The sequence below is a fragment of the Mustela nivalis genome (genome assembly GCF_964662115.1).
Source record: "Mustela nivalis genome assembly, chromosome: 2".
Taxonomy (NCBI): domain Eukaryota; kingdom Metazoa; phylum Chordata; class Mammalia; order Carnivora; family Mustelidae; genus Mustela; species Mustela nivalis.
The window spans coordinates 16,192,785-16,216,874 of NC_139021.1; the positions used below are offsets into that span (position 1 = coordinate 16,192,785).

The window sequence follows — 24,090 nt, forward strand, 5'->3', positions numbered from 1 at the left end:
CAGCTTTTACTCAAGCTCTTCCTTCTGTCTGGAAGATTCTCCCTAACCTTCACTTCTACTTCCACATTCAAGCCCGTTCTTTCCTGTTCATTCTTTACTTCTCAGCTTAGACATACTTTTTCTAAGAAGCCTTCCTTGATTTCCCCAAATGTGGGTGAAATATCTTTCCCTACATGGGCTCCCACAGCACCCTGAGCAGACCTTTATCCCAATACCTATAACACACAACTCATAATCACCTATGTTGTTATTGATCAATACTTATCTGTAAACACTCTAAAAGAATAATGTGTTTAGATGCATTTTTGTGAGCCCAGTAGCTAGTAAAGCACTATCCTCATAACAGAAATATTTATCAAATGATTAAAATTTTTAAAGTGATTCAGCAGCAATCCTATACCAGAACCCAAAACTCATCCCCAGTCTGAGCTGATGACGTACCCATGTAATTCTACCAAATCACTTTGCAGATGAAAAATACAAATGAGTCTAAACCACTTTTATCCAGCTCCAAACAAAATGAAAAGTCAAGACCAGCTCTGAACCACATGACTAAACCCCAAGGCCACCATAGTCACAAGGGTAGAGTTTGAGTCCCAGAGGAGATCCCTCAGCAAATCTATGAATGAGGACAGTGGACATCATTCTTGCAAAACAACTGGAAAGACCCCGTTTGTCACTCACAAACCAAGATAATAGAGTCTGAAGCAGAAGGAAATGCTCAGAGAGAAAAATGAAACCAGATTTCAGTTGGGCTAATAGGTCATCAATTAAGTAAGGAAAGGCTCTAGTTCCAGAAAAATGAAAGCATTTAATACTAACCCTCTATAGTCCAGCTCAACAACTAATTGTCTTAATGTTAACAATAATTATTTCCAGTTGTATTATAAGGGATTCTTTAAATCTCCATAACTTCTGTGTTTTCAAAATTTTCTACAATGAATAGTGTATTTTCTCATCAGAAGGGGAACATGTGTCTCTTAAGCACACCATCTCTCCTGGCCCATAACCTTCACCTACTAAACCCTAAGTCTTAGTTAACTTGAGGATTTTTTAAGGGAGACCCTTGCCCTCAGCCCCCAGCCCTTTAGCTCCAGCCACACCCCAAGAAGCCTTCCTATTAGGAGAAGGAAATATGTTACTTGGTTTTGGATGGTTTCTCCATTCTTCCTCTTCTTATTGGCTCCTCTGGGCTGGAACCCAGCAAAATCCTGGTGTCTGGCTGTATCTAGATCCTGAACACAAGCTTCTGAGTTTCAGAGTAATCTGGTGGGTAAGACTATGTGGGGGTGTGGCTGAATCAACACTCATCAGTATGCACAGCTGTTCTCATTCTCAGCATCATGTTACCTATTACAATCAAAGGTACAAAGGCAGACTATCCCAAGAAGGATGGATCAGTCTGTCAGGTTTCTTAGCCATGCCCCCTCCCACTCCCTTCAGTGACGGGACCAAGGGCTAAATGCCTTCAATATTCAAACTCATGCTCTTCTGAGAATTATATGGTAAGACTATCTCATCTCAAGGAAAACCTATTAATAAAATCATTTAGTTCACTTGGCTGCCTAACAGAACTTTCTCTAATGATGAAGTGTTCCATCATCTATGCTGATCAATATGGTAGCCACTAACCCATGTGACCACTACTAAACATTTGAAATGTGACTAGTACAACTGAATGGATTTTTTTTTTTTTAACCACATGTGACTAATGACTACCATTTTGGACACTTTAGTTTAGAATCCCAAAATTTCAGACCTAGAAAGAACCCAAGAAATCAAATGGACACGTAATTCTCAACCTTTCCAATTGTAAGACCCATTCTTAATATCAAAGATATAGTCAGACCTTTCTCATATTGACAGAACATTTAGTATCTGTTGATGAAGAATATCATAATGACCAAAATTAACAAAACTTCAGTAACATTTTAAATCATATTTTAATTAATAAAATCAAGATTATCAAAATAAGTGATTCGATAACAGTTTTAACTGCATTTTAACCAAGAAAAGCATAATGACCAAAATTAGTAAAAATTCAGTAACATTTTAAATTACACTTTATCACTTGCAACAGCATCCTCAGATACATATGTAATGGATGTATGTGAGGTATGAATTTGCCCACCCCTGAGACTTGTCCAACATAGGGTTCTTAGAGCCTCTCCAATAACTCATAAGCCCCTGACCACCATTTCTAAGAGTGCACAGCTTGATGTGAAACTCAATGGCTGGTTTGAGAGAGAAAAAGAGAGAGAAGACAGAGCCCAGGAAAGGAGAAGAGCAGTCCAAATCACATAGCTAAGAAACAGTGGAGTCAGCCTGATAGCCCCATCAGTGCTCTTTTTACTCTGCCACAAAGCTCAAAGAAAAGACAGAGCTGCTCACAAGGGAGAAACAGCCAGCTAAATTGAAAATACCTCTCTGCTTTCCTTTCTCTTGGGAACTTGAAAGACTAGAGGGAACAGGCTTTTGCAATATCCACAATAAATTTGCTGATGAATAATTACATAAATATGTCTATGAAGGAACTGTGAGGGAAACAGAACTAGCCCTTTTTTATTTCAGTGAAATTCAATAACTTTGAGATTCTTCTGAATGTTTTATAGCTTCCCCAGTCTTTGTTAGCATCTGTGGGCAACCTTCCAGAGACAAGCATTAAAACAAAAATCACATCTTAAAAATAAATCATGTTTGAGAGCCCCTTTCAGTGACAGGAAGCACAACACAGAAGAAAGATCCAATGAGTTCTCTTCAATTACCACCAAGTTCACTGGGAGGAAGAGATGGTCTCAAACCCGGAGCTCTGACTCCCATTCTCTTTCTATTTTAATTACATCACGCTGCCTCCAATTGCATGCACTGCCCTGTTCTTCAGGATCACTGTGGCTGGGAGGGAAGTTCACTGAAGTTAGTTCTAAGGATTTAGTGTAATTAGCTTTCAACTTTACAGGATTCTCCCTTTGGAGTCCCATAGCATTTTATTTATTCACTCATTCATATTATTCATTCATTCATTCATTTAAAACTTGACCACTGTGATTATGACCCTGGACTGAATTAAGACTCTAATACTTATTAACTATAGAAAGCTTGGTAATTTGTGACACCTCTCTTACTCTCAGTTTTCTTCTCTGTAAAATGGGGATAAAAATTCCTTGCATAGTCATACTGAGAAATAGATTCTCAGAGCACCTGAGTGTTTCAGTCCAATGTTCAACTCTTGATTTTGACTCAGGTCATGATGTCAGGGTCCCGAGATAAAGCCCTGTGTTGGGTGTGTGTTGGGTGTGGAATTTGCTTAAGATTCTTTCTCTCCCTCTCTCTGTCCCTCCCCACCTCACCCCAACCCCACTCACGCATGCTCTCTCTCTCTCTCTAATTAATTAAAGATGATTCTCATAAACCTCTTAGCAGAGTGTCTGACAGAAAGAACTCAAGCTCTCTGAGGCAGAATATTAGAATTAATCATGCTTGTGTCTCATGTTAGACTATAAACTTTGTGAAGGTCAAGACTTTCCCTTTATTTCCTACCCACCCCATCCCCCATAGGTGCAAAGTTCTATAGGTGCAGCACAGGTGTGTATGTTAGTTACAAATGTCAGTTTTGGCATCAAACATACCTGGGGATGAAAGCTTTAACCTGCCCCCAGGACTTTTTAAGGTTTTTTGTTTTGTTTTGTTTTATCTTGAACATTGACAACTTTCTTCGTAACCCTGGGTCTCGATTTTCTCATCTGTTAAATGGGTTTAATCCATTAACTTGAAGCTTAATCATGAGAATTAAAGGACCCTGGGAGGTAATGAACTCTCATAAAGACTGGCTCTTCCCAGTATATTCATGAGTCATCCCCACTCCCACCTAAGGAAGTCACATGTAATATTTATGCTAGAGGTAGCTAATAAACAAGAACTGAGGGACTGATTTTCAGTGAACTCCCTTATTTGCTCACTCCATGACAAAGAGCTTCCCCACTGCCAATAGAAGCCAGAGGCAAGCCATCATAAACCCAAGGTGTGTTGCATTATCAGACACCACAGCACATATGCCAGCTGTTCCCCCGGGAAGGGGACATTTGACCTATAATTCTCTAGAATAAAACCAACCATCTGTTTGCAAGGGTGCACGGTTATTCAAAATGGCTGCACACCAGAGAGGCAGCATCCTGTAGACATCAGGGTATTGAGAGTCAGAAGACCAGAGTTTGAGAATCCAGTCTCACCAGTAACTAGTTGTGTGCCCTTGGATAGGCCATTTCACTTCTCTGGGCCTCTCTCCTTTTCTCTAAAACACGGGGCCTACACTAGACATTCTCCAAGGATCCCTGTAGACTATTTCCCTGTTCTAAGATGACGTAATTATGCCAAGAGCAAGATGAGCATAGAATGTAGAGCCAGAAAGACCGGGTTCAAATCCCTAGATGGTTGAATCTGATCAAGCTTCTTAATCTCTCTGACCCTGGTTTTCTCATGGGTAGAATGGGAATAATAACCTGGCTGTTAGAATGTTGGAGATAGTGAATATCAAGTACTGGGCCATGGGAAATGTTCAGGAGGTGGGGGCTGCTGTGATTATTATTAGCATCATTTTTACAGTCACCACCATTATTAAAACTACCTTCCTTTAAAAAGTGAAGGCTCCCAAAACTGCATAACAATCAGATGGAATCCTGTGGGAATGTCAACTCTTCACTAGTAATTTGTCTGAAATTAGTCCATTTCTTTCTCTAATGTATAACTGCTATTGCTTTTCGATGTTGTCACCTTAACCCTTTTCATTTCCTACCCTTTAACTTTAGTTCCTTAATAATAACAAACCATATGGCTTAGTTCATGAAGAATTCCACGTGAATTTTCTCATGGATTCCTGCACCACCATCATCATTACCACCATAACCATGACATCTCTATTCATCAACACCTTGGGCCTTGCAGGGCTGAGCACCTTACCTGAGATCTCAATGCCCACCCAACCAGGAAGTCACTGGGCTTGGTCTCCAGGGTAAGGCTTCTAACTCTACAGTCTGTGATTATTCCATTCCACTGACTTCATGAATTAATTCAACTTTTTCCACAGTCATTGCCTGGACTAGTTGTAGAATATCTTCCTTTTTTAAAAGCAGCTGACCCTCTTTAAGAATTTGAAATACAGCATTTCTTAAGTGCTTGAAATGTAAGTGTTTGACACTAATTCCTGAGTCTACCCAGTCTCATGCCATCTAATTTAACCACTTTTTTTCCCACTAGAAGACATAAAGCAAATTTTACATGACCTCTGTTCTTAAATTCAAACACCTCAGAAAATGTCATTCTTATTTTTGGTGAATAAGGACAGTGCTTCAGGAGACTCTTTTGGTTGAAAGAATGAACAAACTCAAGTGAAAGGTGAAGATTGTTTTAAGGGGATGCCTGGGTGGCTCAGTGGGTTAAGCCACTGCCTTCAGCTCAGATCATGATCCCAGGGTCCTGGGATAGTGTCCCACATCGGGCTCTCTGCTCAGCAGGGAGCCTGCTTCCCTCCCTCTCTCTCTCTGCCTGCCTCTCTGCCTACTTGTGATCTCTCTCTCTCTCTCTCTGTTCAATAAAAAAATAAAATTTTAAAAAAAGATTGTTTTAAGGATCCCCACTGAATGGAATTTTATTGAACAAAATAATAAAAACTGTCATGCCTCAGGGAGGCGGGGACAAAGCATGGTTCTTGACCTAAGGAAACCCCAGCAGTGCTGTATGTAAAGGCACTGGATCTTCTCTCTAGTGATCTTCTATCTTACCATCTTCCATCTACCATCCTACCATGGTAAGTTTGCCCTATTATGCATCTATCCCATTGTCCTCACACCACAGACAGGGTGCCTTACTCTTTAGTTCCCCCACTGAAATTCCGTACAGAAATTACATTCCTGGCTCAACTAATTACCATTATTCCCATTTGGAAGAGTCTTTTTGACACAAGAGTGCATCTTAGACCATTAATCAGCAGATGAATCTACTGCCCGTGGGTTGGGCATGGTTTGAGGTTTCCTGTCTTGGGTTAGGCCCTCAGCTAGGGTAGTGGGTTGGGCCATTTTACTTAGAAGGTGCTACAAGCCACAGCACGTGTCATGATTGTCACTGCTAATAACAACAGAGTAAAAAGTTTCCTCTCCAGATGCTCTTGTTTCATATAAATCTTAAAACAAATTGTCACTTTCAAATAATAACTTTTCATGTCTCACTATGTTTACAAAGTCCTAACTGATGCAGAATCCCAGAGCTAACTATCATAGCACCAATAAAAGTCACTTCCACGGATACAGTCTTTTATAGTGCTGGCTGCTCCTTCACGAGCTCTGCTCCTCTTGACTACTACAGCATGCTGAGTTGGCAGGACAGTTATTATTGTCACTGTCTGATGGAAGAAAAGCTAAAGTTTAAGAAAAATGGTTGACCTTGGGCCACAAAACTAGTTAGTGGTTTATCTGGGACTTGGACTTCAGTTTCCTAAATCAACCTCTGAAGAAATAGAAAGCAACCTTTATTTTTAGCCAGTCATGAATAGTTTTTGACAGTTACTGTGTCTCCCCAGTCTCCTTTGGTCCAGATTCAGACATTGCTCCATTCCCATGCTGAATTCCTGCAGCATCCTCTTAACCCATCTCCCTGCTCTCATCAACAACTTTTCAATTCGTTCCCCCACAGGCAGCCAGAGAAGTCTTTCTAAACCAGAGTATTCAACAAATCACCTCTGGGATGACAGGCTCCTTGCTGCCCACAGAATAGGATCTGAATTCCGTCAAAGTGAATTCAGTGTCTTGGGAGGTCTCACTGCCCCTGCTCATAACCACTCATGTTCACACACATCCAGCTGTATTAGCTCCCAAACATGGCTTGCAAATCTCTCCCTCTCCACCTTTATGTAAATCACTGTCCACGCACTAGATTTAAATGGATTTGGATCACATGATGTTATAGTGGTTGTTGTTTTATCTAATCCATTGCCAACATTAAGAAAATTCTCAGCTTCTCTTAGAAAAGTAATAGATTGAGGTCATGGTTACCTGAAACTGAGAAGTGGTTAATTCCTTCAAATGGAACATATCCTCTCCAGATGGCCACAATCCCTGTTGTCTTACACCCAGCTAGCTCTAGTCTTGATTGTGATGTACTTCACTCCTTAGATATTTGAGTTTGCGACCTTTACTGTATGTGCTCACCACCAGAAACGTTCTTCCCCATACACTTCTATCAAAATATTAATCATCTTTCAAGTTTATATTGACTCTCTGATGGGAATTAATCTCTTCCTCCTTAAACATGTTAATTGATCCCTCCAGCACCTAAAGAACTTCACTAGATTATAACAGATTTGGGGATAAGAACGAATTCCTATTTTTCATGTACCCTCAGTCTGCCTTATGCTGTATCTTACTCTTTTAGATGTTCAAAAATATCTGTTAACTTGAACTTAGTTTAATTTAGTTCAATCAGCCTTTAAACTTTCCAGCACAAGTCAACTCTCCTGTGATCATATTTTCCCACTCCTCGTCTAGACTTGAGATTACATTAGTGCCAATAGCACCTGCTTCTCACCACAGGTCTCATCTACTGAGGAAACAAATTATTTTTCAGAGTTCTATTGATTTAAAAGTTTAAGCTCTTAAATAAATCATCTTCCAAGGAAAAATAAGAGCAGGAAATTTGCTTTGGCCCTGAGCCAGTCCTACTTCCCACTGCAGAGTATTTTGCAATGTCTTCACAAGAGAAGAAATAGAGAAATACCGAATCTCAGCCCTTGGGTAAGCACTGTCATTACCCTGCATCATGGTCTACTCATAAACTGGCTCAGTCGGTGGAGCTTGTGACTCTTGATCTCAGGATCATGAGTTCAAGACCCATGTTGAGTATAGAGATTACTTAAAAATAAAATCTTTCAAAACAAAACAAAAACCACATGAATGAAATGAAAATGAAAACTTCATTTTCCTCAAATAGTACATATATTTCTTACAAACATTTGCCCATGAGAACCTATTGTCCTCTTTATTTAATGCAAGTTACATTCTTGGGAGCTACTTCTTCATATTTTTGGATGTTGACTTTTTAAATAACATTACTGTTTCATTCAACCAAGTATCTAATGATTTATCAGGCATTGTGCTTGGATCTGGCCAAAACACATATGTTTTGTTCTCAGCTCCTGGAGGCTCACAGCTTAGTGGGGGAAACAAACAAATCATTTAGGTACATTTTATCAAGTGCTACACATGAACAGAGCAGATCCTTGCCGCCATATTTGTTGTGTATGACATGTGTGTGGTGTGATCTTTGTGTGTATACTGCTGTTCTGTAGTAAGCATTTATAACCTACCTCTCTGCCTGCAGTCTTGTTGGAGGAGGCAGTTCATTAGGTTCTAACAGGAGACCTGGAGTTCATCAACAAGGGATTCATCATCAGAAGGTTAGAGACCTGTCCTGGCAGCATCCATAAGAAGTTGGGTGGAACAAGCAGACCCAAAATGGTGGATGCCATGACAGGAAACCCCTGGTCCAATTAGGAAGAACAAGTAGGAAATCTGCTTCCCTTCTTAATTAATCAACATTTACCAACTATCAATAAAAGATAGGAATCCAACCCCAGGGAGTGCAGCTTTCACCCTCTTGTTCGCTCCTCTCTCATATCTTGAGAGCGTACTTTCCGATTTAATAAACTTTCCCACTTGTTCACTCATTCTCTGTGCTGCATGTCTGGCCTTGAATTCGTTCTCGTGACAAGACTAAGAACCTTCAGTGACTCCCCCTGGCCTGGCTTATTCTAGCCCCAAAGTCCCAAGGTCTCTCCAGTTCACCCAGGAACAACCTGAACTTCTTTGCTAAGCTTTGAGTATCAAGGAGAAATAGGGGCTGTCACTTCCCAGACAGAGTAGGAAGAGCATGGGTAAGACTCATGGGAAGTCCCCTGGCTGCCTCTCATATAATCACGCCCTGTAAGAAAGTCGTTGGATGACCACTCCAGCCCCACAAAGGCAGAATGACCGAAAGTTCATACACAATCCAGATTTGGGCCACCCCATTAGCTAATGAGCCACAACCAGTTGAGTTGCCAACTGAGAAGGTGACACAGCATGGGCCCTAAAGAAGAGAAGAGACATCAGCAGCTATGACCTTATGGTCTCTAGGTCACTAATTCCTCCCTCCTATGCCTCTACTTACTTCTTGCATTATGTATGGTGTGTGAGTATGTGTATACAGTAACAGCCCCCTGCCCCTTTACGTTGCCTGATTATTATACACAGAGTATACTGGTGAGAGCAAACTTTGTAATCTAATCCAGGGGTTGGCAAACTGCAGATGGCAGGCCACAGCCACACCCATTCATTGACATATCCGCAAAGGTTGCTGTCAGGCTACAGTGGCAGAGAAAAGTGACCCAGACAAACACAGTTGGATAACTACAACTCTGACCCCAGTTCCTCTGTGCCTGTTTTTCCTACACCACCAAGCAAGCTTCTGACACCAGTTAGATGTCCCACAGTTCAACTCAATTCTGACACTATCTACTTGGAAAGAGCGTCAGATGCCAGAGGGTTAGTCCTGTGAGACTGAACCCTGCCCCCCATCAGATGCTAGTTGCAGGTACAGGCTGTTCCCTGAGCTTCTGATAGACTGGGTGTTAATCAGAGGTTTCCAGGTCCTCCACGTGGGGTTCAACCAATTTACTAGAGCAGCTCACAGAACTCAGGAAATCAGTTTACTTTCTGTTTACCAGGGTTTTTTCAAAGGACATGTTAAGAGATACAGGTGAATATCCAGATGGAAGAGATGTACAGGGCAAGGTTTGGGGAAAGGGCACAGAACTTCCATGCCCTCACCAGGCATGCCACTCTCCCTGAATCCCCACTTGTTCACCAACCTGGAGGCTCTTTAAACCCCCTCCTTTTGGGATTTTGTGGAGGCTTTGTTACATAGGCATGATGGATTAAATCGTAGGCTATAGAAGATTGAAAATCTCCAGCCCCTCTCCTCCCTGGAGGTTGGGTATGGAGAAATGAAAGTTCTGAACTCAAGTCACAGTACTGGCAATGGCTGGGAGGGTCCCCTCCTTTGTCACCTCATTAACATAACAAAAGACACCTTCATCTCTCTCATCACTTAGGAAATTCCAAGGATTTTAAAGGCTCTGAGCCAGGAACAGGGACAAAAATCAAATACATACTTATTATAAATCACAGTACCACAATTGCAAAGCCTAAAATGTGTATTATGTGATCCTTTATAGAAAAATTTACCAACCCCTGGTCTAGTGCACAGATTGCAGAGTATTGTTTGGTATCCCCAAAAGTGAAAGGAAGAATTAGCCTGAATCAGAGCTCCAAAACTTGGAGCAGGACATTAGCTCAGAAGACTGGTTGCCAAGAGAGTTAAATTGTTTTCAGATGTACCAGGAATTGTCTTGAAACACATTTTATATTTGTTTTTGGTTTGTTGTTATTTTTGAACACTAATATGAGGGGAAGAAGGCAGGGCCCCTAAATGGATACACCATATTGGACATCAATCACTTGCCCAGATTTTTTCCTATGTTTGGAAATAATCCACAATGTGGGTTTTGGTGGGAGATATAGGCCATCCTCTAGCACAGATCCTGAAAACATCAGATACTTGCTTTTACTCAACACTTCCAGAAATTAAGGTGCTGGCCCCTGACAAGGATTGACCAATTGGATATCACTGCCCAAGGCTGTGAATCTGTTACTTAGACTGCAAAGAAACAGGGACAGATAATGCATTCCAGTGGTTGGGCTTGGGAGAAGCAGAAACACTCAGTATCGGTCGCCACGGGGCCAGCAGTAAGGCCAGTCACCCAGGACTGTCCCTGTGGCAAAATCCTGCCTGAATTTCCAGCCTCCTTGCTTCTCTCGGTTCCTGCTTATTATCTGATCCTAGTTCTTCTGCATTTCCATCAGTCATGGAATGCAACATCCTCTCAATCACCCCTGTTGCTTCATATAAACAGGAATAGTTTTAGGAATCATTCCTGCTGTTTAAACCCAACACTGCAGCTTTTAACAATGTGTAACTTAGAAAAATGGTAACAGCTACTTATTAATTTGTTGAGATTATCATGTGCCAGGAACCATGTTAACCATTGTTCATAAATTACCATATGTAATTCTCACAACAATCTTGTTAAATACTATTATTATCCCCCATTTTATAGATGAAGAAACCAAAGCTTAAAGAGGCCAAGTAGTTTGAGGCCATGCAGCTCGTTAGGACTAGATCTGTCTGTGCACAAAGCCTGGGGGCTTAATCACTCCAATCTTCCAGGTTCCTGTACTCCTCTGCTAGAAGTGATGTGAATTAGCTTTATAGATCCTAGCTAGATTAAAATTTAATGGCTGGACCAACCAAGTGTTAAGGGGTATGCTGGTAAACCAGCCCTCCAGAGAAAAATAAAGCCCTGAGTTACAGTGTCTGCCGCTTTCCATGGTGTACGTACTCCCACCGTGGCTGATTACAATGGCTTAACCATATCTCCTCAATGGCTAGCCACCTCTTCTCAAACTTCCTGAATACTTAACAGTTGACTCTTGCAAGCCAAGGGGGGGGGGGGTGCTCCAGGACACCAGTATACCTATGTCCCATGTGTTTCTTCTTTCTGCTTGATTGTTTGCTACCCCCAAACACTTAATCTTAGACTCTCAGAATCTCAGAGTGCAGTGAGATCTCAGAGAATGTCTGGAGTCAACACATACCCATGGAAGACCCCTCCAGGCCATCCCTACCTTGGTATCCATCTTCTGCTCAACACTATGGTGTCTGGGAGGTCCCCGCCTTTCAAGGTTCCTTGTTTTATGTTGAAACAATCACTGCTGTTCCAGACAACAGCCCTAGTTTTACGAAGCAGCTGCTGCACTCCACATTTTAGAGGTAGATTTTCCCTCTCAACCTAGGAGTGCTTGATCCATACCTCCTGCTGAATATGGCTCTCGTAAGCAGTTGTTGGCCCCGGCTCCACTCTTCTGCACCATAGCAGAAGGGGCTTCAGGTGTGGAAGCTCATAGGCTTGCAGCGTAGGCTGGACCTACTGTGAGATAATTATATTTCACACAGGTGCTCACTGTTTCCCAACCTTGCCTATAGACTCAAGCAAACCAAACACACACACACACACACACACACACACACACACAGTTTATTAAAGATTATATGAATGCATCTGTCACTCGAGACGAGCACCCAGTGCTGGCACAGCGACACTCATATTGTCAAATACATGTCTTGTATCACTCACATCATTCCAGCCCTCAGGGCAACACTTCTACACATCTACTGCCTATATTTTTGAGACCAAAGGTGACCGCATCCACTGCTTTGGAGTGTGGGGAGCATTTGAGTGGCAGAAGTGCTTAGGTAAGAGAAAAGGTAAGTTAATTAAGTTGTCAAATCCCTGCTCCCAGAGAGCATGAGATTCTTGCATCAGTAAGTCTTTTCCCAGCGGTGCCCAGCATCCCTGGTCTTGCTTCACTCTCTGCAATAATTTGCCAGTCCAGAAGTACTTGCTGATTAGGGCACTATTACCAACAGCAGCACGTGGCTCCTAGAGAACGTTCTGCAACACGAAACAACCCAAATGCCCTTAACTGTGTACATATCTAAGTGTAGACTCCATATACCTGATACATTATGCTAATCCTTTACAGTGGCACCCAGGTGGACACTGAGTGCAAAAACTGCCAACAGTTCCCTTTTTATACAAATATTTAACAATGAGACATAATTATAGTCTCAAAAAACTACATTAAAATCTTCAGGTTTATTTAAATAGTTTTAACTTAAAATTTAGATAGTCATTAATTATACTTGTATTCTGTTTTGATAGTTTAGGATATTTTTTGAGAAAATTACTATTAAGACATATAGAAAACGGGGTTTTTTTCATTTTTACACTTACTTTAAACTACATTTTGATTAAAATATATTCAGATTTGTATATTTGGAATACAGCTGCATATTATTTTTTTAATCTTTTAGGTCGGGCTGCCACAATCTACAACCTGCTGGCCAAATCCAGCCTCCTGCTTGTTTTTTAAACAATATTTTAACAGATCTTATTTATTTATTTGACAGAGAGTGAGAGGGAGAAGCAGATTCCCCACTGAGCAAGGAGTCGGATGTAGGACTTGATCCCACAACCCTAGTATCATGACCTGAGCCAAAGGCAAATGTTTATCCCACTGAGCCACCCAGGCACCCTTCCTACCTGTTTTGGTAAATAATGTTTTACTAGAACAGAGTCCACCTGTTCATTTATGTTTTTCCCATGGTCCTTTCTTGCTCCAACAGCAAAGTTGAATAGTTGAGACAGAAACAAATGGCCTGTATAGTCGAAAACATTTATTGTCTGATCCTTTACAGAAAGTTTACCAACTCGGGGTGCCTGGATGGCTCAGTGGGTCAAGGCCTCTGCCTTTGGCTCAGGTCCTGATCTCAAAGCGCTGGGATCGAGCCCCGCATGGGGGGTCTCTGCTCAGCAGGCAGCCTGCTTCCTCCTCTCTCTCTCTCTCTGCCTGCCTCTTTGCCTACTTGTGATCTCTCTCTGTCTGTCAAATAAATAAATAAATAAATCTTTAAAAAAAAAAAAAGGAAAGTTTACCAAGTCCTACTTTACTCCCAGTTGAACACAAATTATGTGAAAATCTTGGTTATAACAATAAAGCTAGCAAGTTGCTGATGCAAAGTCAAGAAAACCAACTTTTATTGAATAAATAGCTTGCGATGAGTTATATGTTCTTACATAAATTACTCACCCTAACGTGGCTGGCCGGTCAGCGGAACACCTAAACATGTAAAATCAACATTAAATTCAGCCGTCCTTGATATTGTGCCAATTTCAGTCCTATAAAATCAACTGTTTTAACCATATAGTTTTCTGTGAAGGCAAATGTACCAAGATTTCATGTAAAGATTTCATGTGTTTCACTGAACAGTTAATGGCTTGATTTATAACTTTCAAATCTTGATGTCTGTGAGATGTGGGTGTCCATTTGCCAACTAATCCCAGGCTCCACATATATTATTGGCAGGTCTAGAACTTTCCAAAGTTCCTCGTTTTATTAACAGATCCTGAGGCGAACAAGATTGGCCCCATTTTACAGATGGGGAAACTCCAACAGTCTAAACAGAGAAGAAATATTGGGAGCTTTAGACAGTCAGAAGGTGACATGAATGAACTCTTGTTTTGAAAGGAATGTTCTGGTTGGTATTTGAAGAGAATATGGACAGAAGAGCCAAGGACAGGGAGGGAGGCTGCTGCGTTGTTCCAGGTAAAAGACGAAAGGCACCTGGCCCATGTGGCAGCAATGGAAGCGGTGGGAAGGATTGGTAATTGTTAATGGATTGCCTGTGGGATGTGGAGACGGTGTCCAGTGAAGGATACTCAGGTGGATTTGGGTCTGAGTGATGGGCTGAATGGAGACACCAGTCTCCAAGAAGGAGAGCCCCTCGGGAGGGCAGCCACGTGGTTACACGAGCACGGAGTTCAGGGGGAGGCTGCGATGGTGTTGTCTACGTACAGTGGGTATTTTAAAACCCTTGTTTTCCACCTAGTACGGATACTGTTTTTACACAGTGAGAAGAACCACAAACGTGATTTGTGAGTCTTTTAAAAGGAAGAACAAACAAATCCGGGCAGCACTCAAAAGCAAAGTTGGAGCAGGGGCGGGGACGTCGAGATGATAGAAAGAAATGAGAGACTCATGACCTTTCAGGCAAAAAGAGAAGAAACAAATCACTGTCAAGACACATTTTTTCCTTCCAAAAATCTTTCTAGATTCGAAGCAAAGAGGCAAAGCCCTTGCAAGAAAGCAAATCAGAACAGTTTCAGGTACCCCTAACAGCACCTAACGAAACACCGCCATGAAAACAAATCCCACGTGCTGGTTTTACTGCCCTGTCCGAGCAGAAGCAAGAAGAAGCCAGGCTTTCGTCAATGTAGAAATGAGTGGCAAACAGGACACCCAGGTGCCCTTCATCAGGGAAGGACTTACAGTTCTCCTTGGAGTGAATAGCGTGTAAAGGTGAGCGTGTTGTTAGCACTGGAATGTGGAAGCCTTTGAACTGAGGGCTCTCATCCATCACCCACAGCCCCCAAGACTGTCACACCTCTGCTCGTTGGCTTCCCTGGCCACCCCTTCCCACAGACCCCCCTTGCCTCTTCCCCCCAGGACAGCGCTTGCTCCTCCTCCAGCTGCTGCCCCCAAATCAAGCCCTCTTTCTGCTGGGCTCCAGGAGCCCCGACTCTGTGAGCTGTCCCCCCGCAGGCAGCCTGGGCCACGTGTGCTGGGATCCCACCCTCACTTGGAACCAGGCATCGAGAAGGCTAAGAAGCCTCCCTTATTCATCAATCTATTTGTCTTCATCTCATTTTTATTTCCCAGCACTGAGCATCAATATGTTCTTTGTAACTTGACTCTGTGCATTTTATTACGTTGAGCTCAGCAATGGGCTCATACATCAGAGCTAATGCATCCTGTAATTTCTCTAGGGTTGAATTGATGAACAGATCAAAGGTTTTTCAGGGCTCCTCCACCAGCCCCTTCAGGTCTCTGCTCTAACCCTCTCTTGCTCAGTGAGATCATCCCTGACCACCGCGTTTCACTCGGAAGCCAGTGCCCAGCACTCCCTGCTTTCATCTTCCCCCTTAGCATCAGTTCACCTTCTGGTTCACAATTCTTTTAGCTTATCTGCATGTTTGTTGCTTGTTCCCATATTGAGAGGCAGTTGAGTGCTGTGATAAGATTCCACCTTTGTCTAGGCAATCCCAGCTCTGCTACCCATGGCTGTGTGATCTTGGGCAAGTTACTTAACCTCTCTGAGCTTCAGTTGTCTCATCTGTAAATCAAAACCTCAGGGGGTGGTTGTGAAGATTAAATGAGTTCATATGAGTAAGACATACAGAAAGGGAATCCCCATCACCTATCCTTAGACCCCATTCAAGTTCGACCAAGAGTACCAGTTTTGTCCCTGACAGCCAAAGGACCCGGGCCAGAGTTGTATTCTGAATTTTCTTGTTAAGTCACCCAGTTCTCCTTCAGTCAGGACAGTTTCTTGGTCTGTCCTTGCCTGTCGGGGTTTTCATTCACTTTCAAAGATTTCAGTCACCTGTGTTGTGGAATGTCCCTCAGTTTTGGCTTGTCTGACATGTTCTCTAATCCAATTTGGGACACACATCTTTGGCAGAAATATCACAGAAGTGATAATGTAATCTCATTTGATGTTATTAGGTGGCATACAATTCAGTTGTCCCATTACTGCCTCCTACTTGCTGTGTGACCTTGGACAAATTCCTTAACCACTCTGTGTCTTAGTACCTTGGCCAGAAAATGGTTCTAATGGTAGGGCTTACCTCATAGTGTTGTTGTGAGACTAGCAATGAGTTAATCCACACGTGGAGTAATTATAACCGTGTCTATCACTAGATCTAAATTATAAAAATGTTGCCTATTATTCAAGAAGAAACAGGGGAGCTAGAGGAGACCAAAAGGAGAAAACACAGCACTGCCTGATTTTGTTTCCCTGGGGCTGCCATATCAGCTAATACCAAAATGTATGGCTTAAACAGTAGAAATGTGTTCTCTCACAGTTCTGGAGGCTGACGCCTAAAACCAAGGTGTCGGCAGGGCACTACCCTCTCCAAACGGTTCTAAGGCAGGATCCCTCCTTACCTCTTCTTAGCTCCTGGCGGTCTGACAGTCCTTGCCAGTCTTTGGCTTAGAGACGCGTCACTCCAATCTCCTCCTCTGTCTGCACCTGGTCTTCTCTTCTGGGTCTCTGTTCTTTTCTCTCTGTTATAAGAAGATTCGCAGAGGACTTAGGGGCTACCCTCATCCTAACTCATTACATCTGCAAAGACTATTTTCAAATAAGGTCACATCCTGAGCTTCCAGGAGGACATGGATTTTTGGAGGTTGCTATTCACTCCACTGCACTGCCCAAACTTGGGTTTCAGGGAAAGTGGGCACAGCAGTTGGCACAGGAGCAGAAGATGCTGGGGAGAAGGACAGAAAGGCCAGGCCAGGGCACATATTTCCCGAGCTGCCTCCCTGGGGCATCAGCAGAGGCTGCCTTGTCCTTGGTCCCAGGGCCACAACTCCTATCAGGAGCTCTGCTCTGTCTCTAAGAGGCTATGGCTCCCTCCCCACATCCTTCCAGAACCCTCACCTGCACTAGAGGGTGTGAACTAACTCTCCAGGTTTCCCTACACCCCGCTGGCATCTTTACAAAAAGTTCCTCTATCTCTGACTGCCTCTCTGCCTACTTGTAATCTCTATCAAATAAATAAAGTCTTTAAAAAAAAAAAAAAAGTCCCTTTAAATTTCCCTTCATTCCGAGCGGGCCATCTATTTGTACAGGGACCTGGACTGACACACGCATAAATAGTTGCAACATCAAAAATCCTCTGGTCAAGAAAAACTGGAACCCTCCACAGAGCCGGAGCAGCCCACACTGTGGATCCCAGCAGAGCACCTCTGCCACTCCCTTTTCTCTGTCCTTCCCTGGCCACCAGTCCAGCCAAGCTGCATGGCCCAGGGAGGGGCTCTGGCCTTGGGGCAGAGGTCATGCGTGTGATCCTGGATGTGTCTCTGCTACCTTCATGGTCACTGCCTCAACTTTCTAATCTGCAGTGTGGATAATCATGCCTCCCTCCCAAGACTGGAGAACCATTTAGAGGGATGATAAGCCTTGCCCTCCCGAGACACCCCACTAGGGGCACAACCTACCTCCTGGGCAGCACATGCATGTTCCCTGTGACCCAGAGCCTCCAGGCAGGGCATCATAGCCTTCAGAACACACCGTCGTGATTCGAGGCTTGAGTAAGCCGCACAGCTCTCCCCAGGGCTTCTCCATGGGCTCCTAGGGCAGGCACTGGTCTTGCCCATGGCAGGTATCTCATAGGAGCTCAATAAATGTGTGTTCAAAATACAACTTAATGTGTAAAAGGACCTGAAAAGACATCAACATGAATCTGAATCACCATCACTTTGTGCCATTCAGTATCCCCAGATGTCTGTCTGGCCTTCCTTTTGTCAGCAAATGCCACCAAGTATCTGTTTCTATGTCTCGTGCCTGTATGTCTCAGGGACCACTCAAAAGTCACAATGTCCTCCAGCTGATTCCCTGGTCACCCACCGATGGCGGGTTACTCGAAGCTCTTTCACACCTGCATGGCAATGTTTGTTTGCTCTGTCTCCTTCCTCAGAGGCAGACTCTAAAGCAGGATATGTTCAGGATTCTCAGAGCACCTCCTGAGAGTCAGTCCAGCGCTGGACCCCAGAAATGCAAATGTGACTGGCGGCTCCCACCTGCTCGCTCCCGAGCTTGCAGATCCTCCGTCAGGAAAGCACTTTCCCTGACTTCTCAGCCCGGCTCAGCCCTGTTTGTTCCTATCCCAGCTTGAATGTCTTTTTGGGGAGGCCTTCTTTGACCCTCTTAACTACCAGAGCCCTCTTCTCCTGCCTTGTCATTTTTGCCATATTTTAACACCTGGCACCATCAGAAACTTTCTTATCTATGTATTTATGCTTTGGTCCCCTCATCGCCGCAAGGTCATAAGCTCTGGGAAGACACTTTGTCTCTCTTGTTTAACGACTGTGTTCCCCCAACATGTAGTCAGAGCTCCATAAATATTTGTGGAGTGACGGCATGAACGGATGAACCAACCGGACACGGACACTGCACTTGAGAGATCAGAACCGGTGCGCCCAGCCCTGGAAGCCTCTCTGCAGCTGCTCCCCACCCGGTCCTTGCTCTTCACTCACCACACCCACTTGTCCTTTCCAGGCTTCTGAGGCTCACATCGAGGAGATGGGCAGCTGAGTGGTCTCGTGCCGGTGGGCTCTCTTGCCTCATTCCTTTGTTTTACACTGGAATAACCAAATCTACTAGAATCTATTTCAAAACAGCACAGAGGATTTTCAGGGCAGCGAACTCCTCTGTATGATACTATAATGTAAGATTCGTGTCATCAGTCATTTGTCCAAACCCACTGAACATACAACACGGAACGTGAACACTGGTGTAAGCTGCGGACTCTGCGTGATAATGATGTGTCTCTGCCTGTTCGTCGATTGTAACAAATGGACCGCTAGAGTGGGGGACGTTGGTAATGGGAAGGGGGCTGTGCATGTGTGGGGGCCGGAGGCATACAGGAGCTTTCTGTACCTTTTGCTCAATTTTGCTATAAACGTAAAACTGCTCCCAAAAATTAAGTCTTAAAAAAACACCACTTTTGGTCATTAAAGGCTTTGGGAGAAAAAACAACCACAACAACAACAAAAAGTGTGGTTTTACCAGGCAGGGTTTTAAGACAATCCCATTATGAACCCAATGCGCTTTAAGTTAATATCACATTCCTAGATGATTTTCTTCCTCTGATCCGCAAAGGATTGCCTAAATGAGTTGAAATCTACAGGCCTTAAATTAAAAGAAGGATGATGCAATTTGGTTATAGTGTCGTTGTTTGAATTTCAGTACAAAGGCAGGGATTGAAAAGGTGTGAAACGTGATTGCCTTTTGGCACAGATGTGAAGGTCATGGCTGGTTGGTGACCCATGATGGATGCAGAGAAGATCCATCAATAGGGTCAACAGGCCCCAAAGAGAAGGGGACCCCTGATGACTCTTCTACGATGCAAATGAGGTAGTGACACATCGTTCCCATCATTGCCGGCAGGTGGGGCAGGACCTGTGGAAGCAGTTGTGCCTTTTCCCTAGAATGAGGCTGAGCCAGCTCCCCAGGGACCCTCACACTGTGGAGTCAAGCCCCACCATCAAGGAGGATCACCCTGGGTCTGGGATGTTGAGAGCTATGGCCCTTTACTCTTCCCCTTGTGGCCGTGGGGGTGCCTGGGAGATGTCATGAACACTCGCTTTCCTTTTAGGCTTCTCTGGCAAGTCTGTGTTCTCTGGATGAAAGACCCATTCTTTAGAGAGAATCTTTCTCAGTTTCCCCTTTGGAAATAGGAACTTGTTCTTCACACAGACAACATTATGTAAATCTATACCCAGAATTTTTAAAGAAACTCAAACTAGTAGATTTGTAACATCAAAATACAGAGAACATAAATCTTGGAACACTGAAAAAACTAAATTAAAAAAATAAAAATTCCATGTTTGAACTAAAAAAACAAAATTACGGAGAACATGATCCCAGTTTTAGCCCTAAGTGCACAGGCTAATTCTGCATTCCTGCCTTTTATCCCCAATTCCCTGGCCTCTTATGTGGGTTAGGCAAAGCCGCCAGAACTGTAGCATAACTAACCATTGGATTTCTCAGCAGGGAACCTCGGGTTCCGATTTCAGAAGCATCCGATTTCAGAACCATCTCCTGCTTTTAAACAAACCAGTGCAGGGGCGCCTGGGGTGGCTCCGTCCTCTCCGTCCAACTCTTTGTTTCAGATCGGGTCACCATCTCAAGAGGGATGAGATGGACCATGAGGGCTTGGTTCTCAGCGTGGAGTCTGCTTGAGATTCCATCCCTCTCTCTCTTTCCCTCTCTCCCTCTGACTCTCCCCTGTCCCCCACCTCACCCCCCTCAATCACGTGCTCTCTGTCTCTAAAGGAAATAAATCTTTAAACAAACCAGTGCACGGAAACAGAGACGGTGCTGTGTGCTTGACATTCCATCTCCTTCTGAGCGACAAGAGGTGGGTGTGTTTTTTAATGTTTCCCATAGTAAGGGACACATGCCCACAAGATACTGATGATTTTGAGATTATTTTAGGGGAGATTAAATATTATTAAAACTTATGCTACAATTATCATAACTCTCTGTCTCCCTTGATCCTTGTGATCGCACCAAAGGGAAAGTTTCATTTTGGTACTATTGTATCTTTAATGCCCAAGCATTAGCTAATCTCATCTTCTAACAAAGAAAAGGAGGTGTCAGGCTCAGAGCCTGACTCAGAGCACAGAATATAGCTAGAATTTAATAACATTGTTTTGTTTTTATTTTTAGGTAGCTTCTTTTTGCAACATAGTTCTTCATTTTCAAGAATGACATAAAGTTTCCTTCCAAGATAAATGAAGTGAAATGGAAAAGTTTATAGAAAAGGAATAGAAAAAAATAGTTCTTGGACAAGGCAAAAAAAAAAAGGGGGGGGGGCATTTTATTTGATGTACACATAGTTCTTGCCATGTGCCAAGCACTATTCCAAATTTTTCACAAACATTAACTTGTCTATCCTAGGGATAAGCCTGATGGATGGTGAAACTTACACAAGGTCACAGAGCTGGGGTTTGGTAGGGCCTGGAACAGGTACTCAGAGGGGACAGTCGCTCTCTGGGGTGCTGGGGAGGTGCTGGGTCGAGCCTTGCATTATCAGGATGATATCCAGATCCCCATCATTGCCCTCCATTTAACTTGCTCCCATCCAAGGACAGATGCAGGCTCTCCTTATGACTTTGATTCAATGAATTCCAGCTTCTACAAGGCCATCAAAGGGCTAAAAAGCACATTTGGGGGCAAAATGCTTCCAGTGAATCCCCCAAGTTCCCTGCAGTAATTATCAGTGCTCTTCCTGCCTCTCCTCTTTGCTATGTTGAAACAGTCCCTGTGGCTGTGCCCCTACACCCCCAACTGTCCTCAGTTCTCTTGAAGACTTGCTCTCCATGATCTCCCTGGGAGAGTGACACAAGATGGCTCAACAATTTTAAACCTGATTTCTTAAAAGACTCCCTCCATTTTACTAAAAATAATAACAATAGAATATGTTAAAACAACTAGAGCATTAGATTCTTCATGATACAAAAATATTTCTGTAGATCTCTCTCTCTTACTTTCTCTCTTCCTTTATTATACTCTCCTCCAACTAGAATATAAAATACAACCTAAAAAAGAGGCAAAAACTGTTTTTACCAAGATAAATCTGCTTAAGCAAAGAACCAAAATAACTTGTCAACTTCTACTACGCCTGGTAATCCTGTTTCATCATGGTAAAGCTTTGTTAGGAAAGACGCAGTCTCACTGGAGATAATAATTTCATTTTCTGTGCAGGGGCAGGTAAAGAAAACAAAATTAAAGGAAGCTGACTTCACATGTCTATTCTAGAGAATTATTTTCATACTATGTGATGAAGTCTCCTGTCACTGGAGAAATCTGATGAAAATGCTAATTCCAGTCCTGAGAGATATAAATTCAAACAAGATGAGGTTGCAAGTGAGGCTACTCACAGAACAGGTCCAGAAACTGCCTATTAAAGCAGCAGAGTGGCAATGGCTCTCATCTTGCCTGCCATTCTGAAATGGTCTGTCATTTCCCCATGCTTCATTTGTTGCCAAGCACCTTCATCCTCTGGCAGCTGAGCTCCCGATATCCTTCTGAACCCTACCTGAGCCCAGAGAACTCAGGTGTATAAGCCCAAAACCTCTGCTATTTTGTGCAGAGAAACAGCATCCATCAGAGAAAATTGTACTGCAGTTTTGGGAGCAGAGGAAATGAGATGTGGAAAAATATGCTAAATAGACAAGGGCTGGCTAAAACCATGACAGTGAATAAAAAGAAGGACAGCAGTTCCAGACAAATCCAATAAAATATTTTTTTAAAATAAGTGATTAAAAAATAAATAAAAGAATGACTCAGGTGGATGTTTGTCAAGTGCTTTCACATAAGTTAAATAATTTTGTCCTATCAGTAACTTTTCAAAATACTTTTTTATTTTTAAGTAATCTCCACACCCAATGTGGGGCTCAAACTCACAGTCCCGAGATCTAGAGTCGCACACTCCACCAACTGAGCCAGTCTATAATTAGCCATTTCTATGTGCCAAGAGTTGTGGTTGGCACCAGGGCTCTGAGGAAGAGAAGACCTGGTCTGTGTCTGAGTCTTACAGACTAGTGTGGGATGAGGGCTGGGTCAGAGAGACCCGTAAGCAACTATAAAGCTCTCAGTGCAGAGCACTGGGGAGAACAGAGGAGGGAATGGCCAGCTCATCTTGGGAGCCTATGAAACATAGAGTCTGGTAAGGCTTTCTTTAGAAAGTGACATGTAATCTAAGCCTTGAAGGATACCCAGAGCTTTTGTCCAGACAAATTTTGACAAGGACTCTTCTAGATTTGAAGGCTATATTGGTGGAAAACAACAACAACAACAATGTCCCTGCCTTCATACAGTGACAGAAGTGGGGAACATGATTAGCTTCTGGATAGATTTGGAAGGAAGAGCCTGCAGGCTTTGTTCATAGATTGATATGGTATGCAAGAAAGATGGAAATCTGTCAGCAGCCATGGCTGGAACTTGGCAAGGTGAATGCAATAAAAGGAAATAAGAGCAAAAGAACCATGGTTATGTGCAAGGTATCAATTATGAGATGGTCTCTACAGAACGGAAATTGATAGAAAAGTGATGATATGAGGGACAAGAAGAGCCCTGAATAGATGATCAGGATAAGGTCCCAGTGGCTTGAATAATTGTTGGATTCAGGGCATTTGAGGATAGAAATATGAAGATCAGAGACTATGATCTGAATAGAATGAGACACAGAGGGAATGCAAGTATAGATATTGATGAGTTCAGGGAAGCTGAGGCAGAGCAGAGGACAAGGTCACTGGATAAGACTAGGGTGAGAGGCTGAGAGCTCAGGATTCTGCAGAGCCATTCTTGCACACATTGAAATCACTAGGCATTAGGAGAAGCAGGGTTGGAGAGAATGGTGGGGAGCCAGGGTCTACATCTTCAAGTAATGAAGAGGAATGTCCTTGGTTTGGGTGGTGGCAAAGAGTGTTAGTGGGTACTTTAAATCTGAAGACATAAGGTTCAAGCAGGAAGATTTTAGGAAGGAGAGAGCAATAGTGGTATAGAACATTAGTGAGAAGAGAGGAGAATATCCCATCTCATAGCCCAGTACAATGGAAGATATTATGGGTAGGAAAAAGCTGTCACTAATGGGGCAGTTAAAGAAATAGCTACTTGAATGTGAAACAGGTTTCCATCAGGCATGAAACCTGTGAGAAGAGAGTTGAAGATGGAGGGGATTGTGATGAGCTCCAAGAGCATGGTGGATGGATTTTAGGATTTGGGAGGAAGGAGTGTCAAATTAGAGGCTGTGTA

At 43.1% G+C, this 24,090-nt stretch overlaps 1 protein-coding gene across 1 annotated transcript in view; it reads right to left on the bottom strand.

Annotated features, from left to right (window-relative positions):
* The window catches only part of FER1L6 (fer-1 like family member 6), a 160,588-nt gene extending 159,369 nt beyond the window's left edge, over positions 1-1,219 (bottom strand). The window contains exon 1 of the mRNA XM_082721744.1: positions 1,143-1,219. Coding sequence (XP_082577870.1) covers positions 1,143-1,165 — 23 coding nt within the window. The 5' untranslated portion in view covers positions 1,166-1,219. The remainder of the gene's footprint in view (positions 1-1,142) is intronic.
* Positions 1,220-24,090: the final 22,871 nt, after the last annotated feature.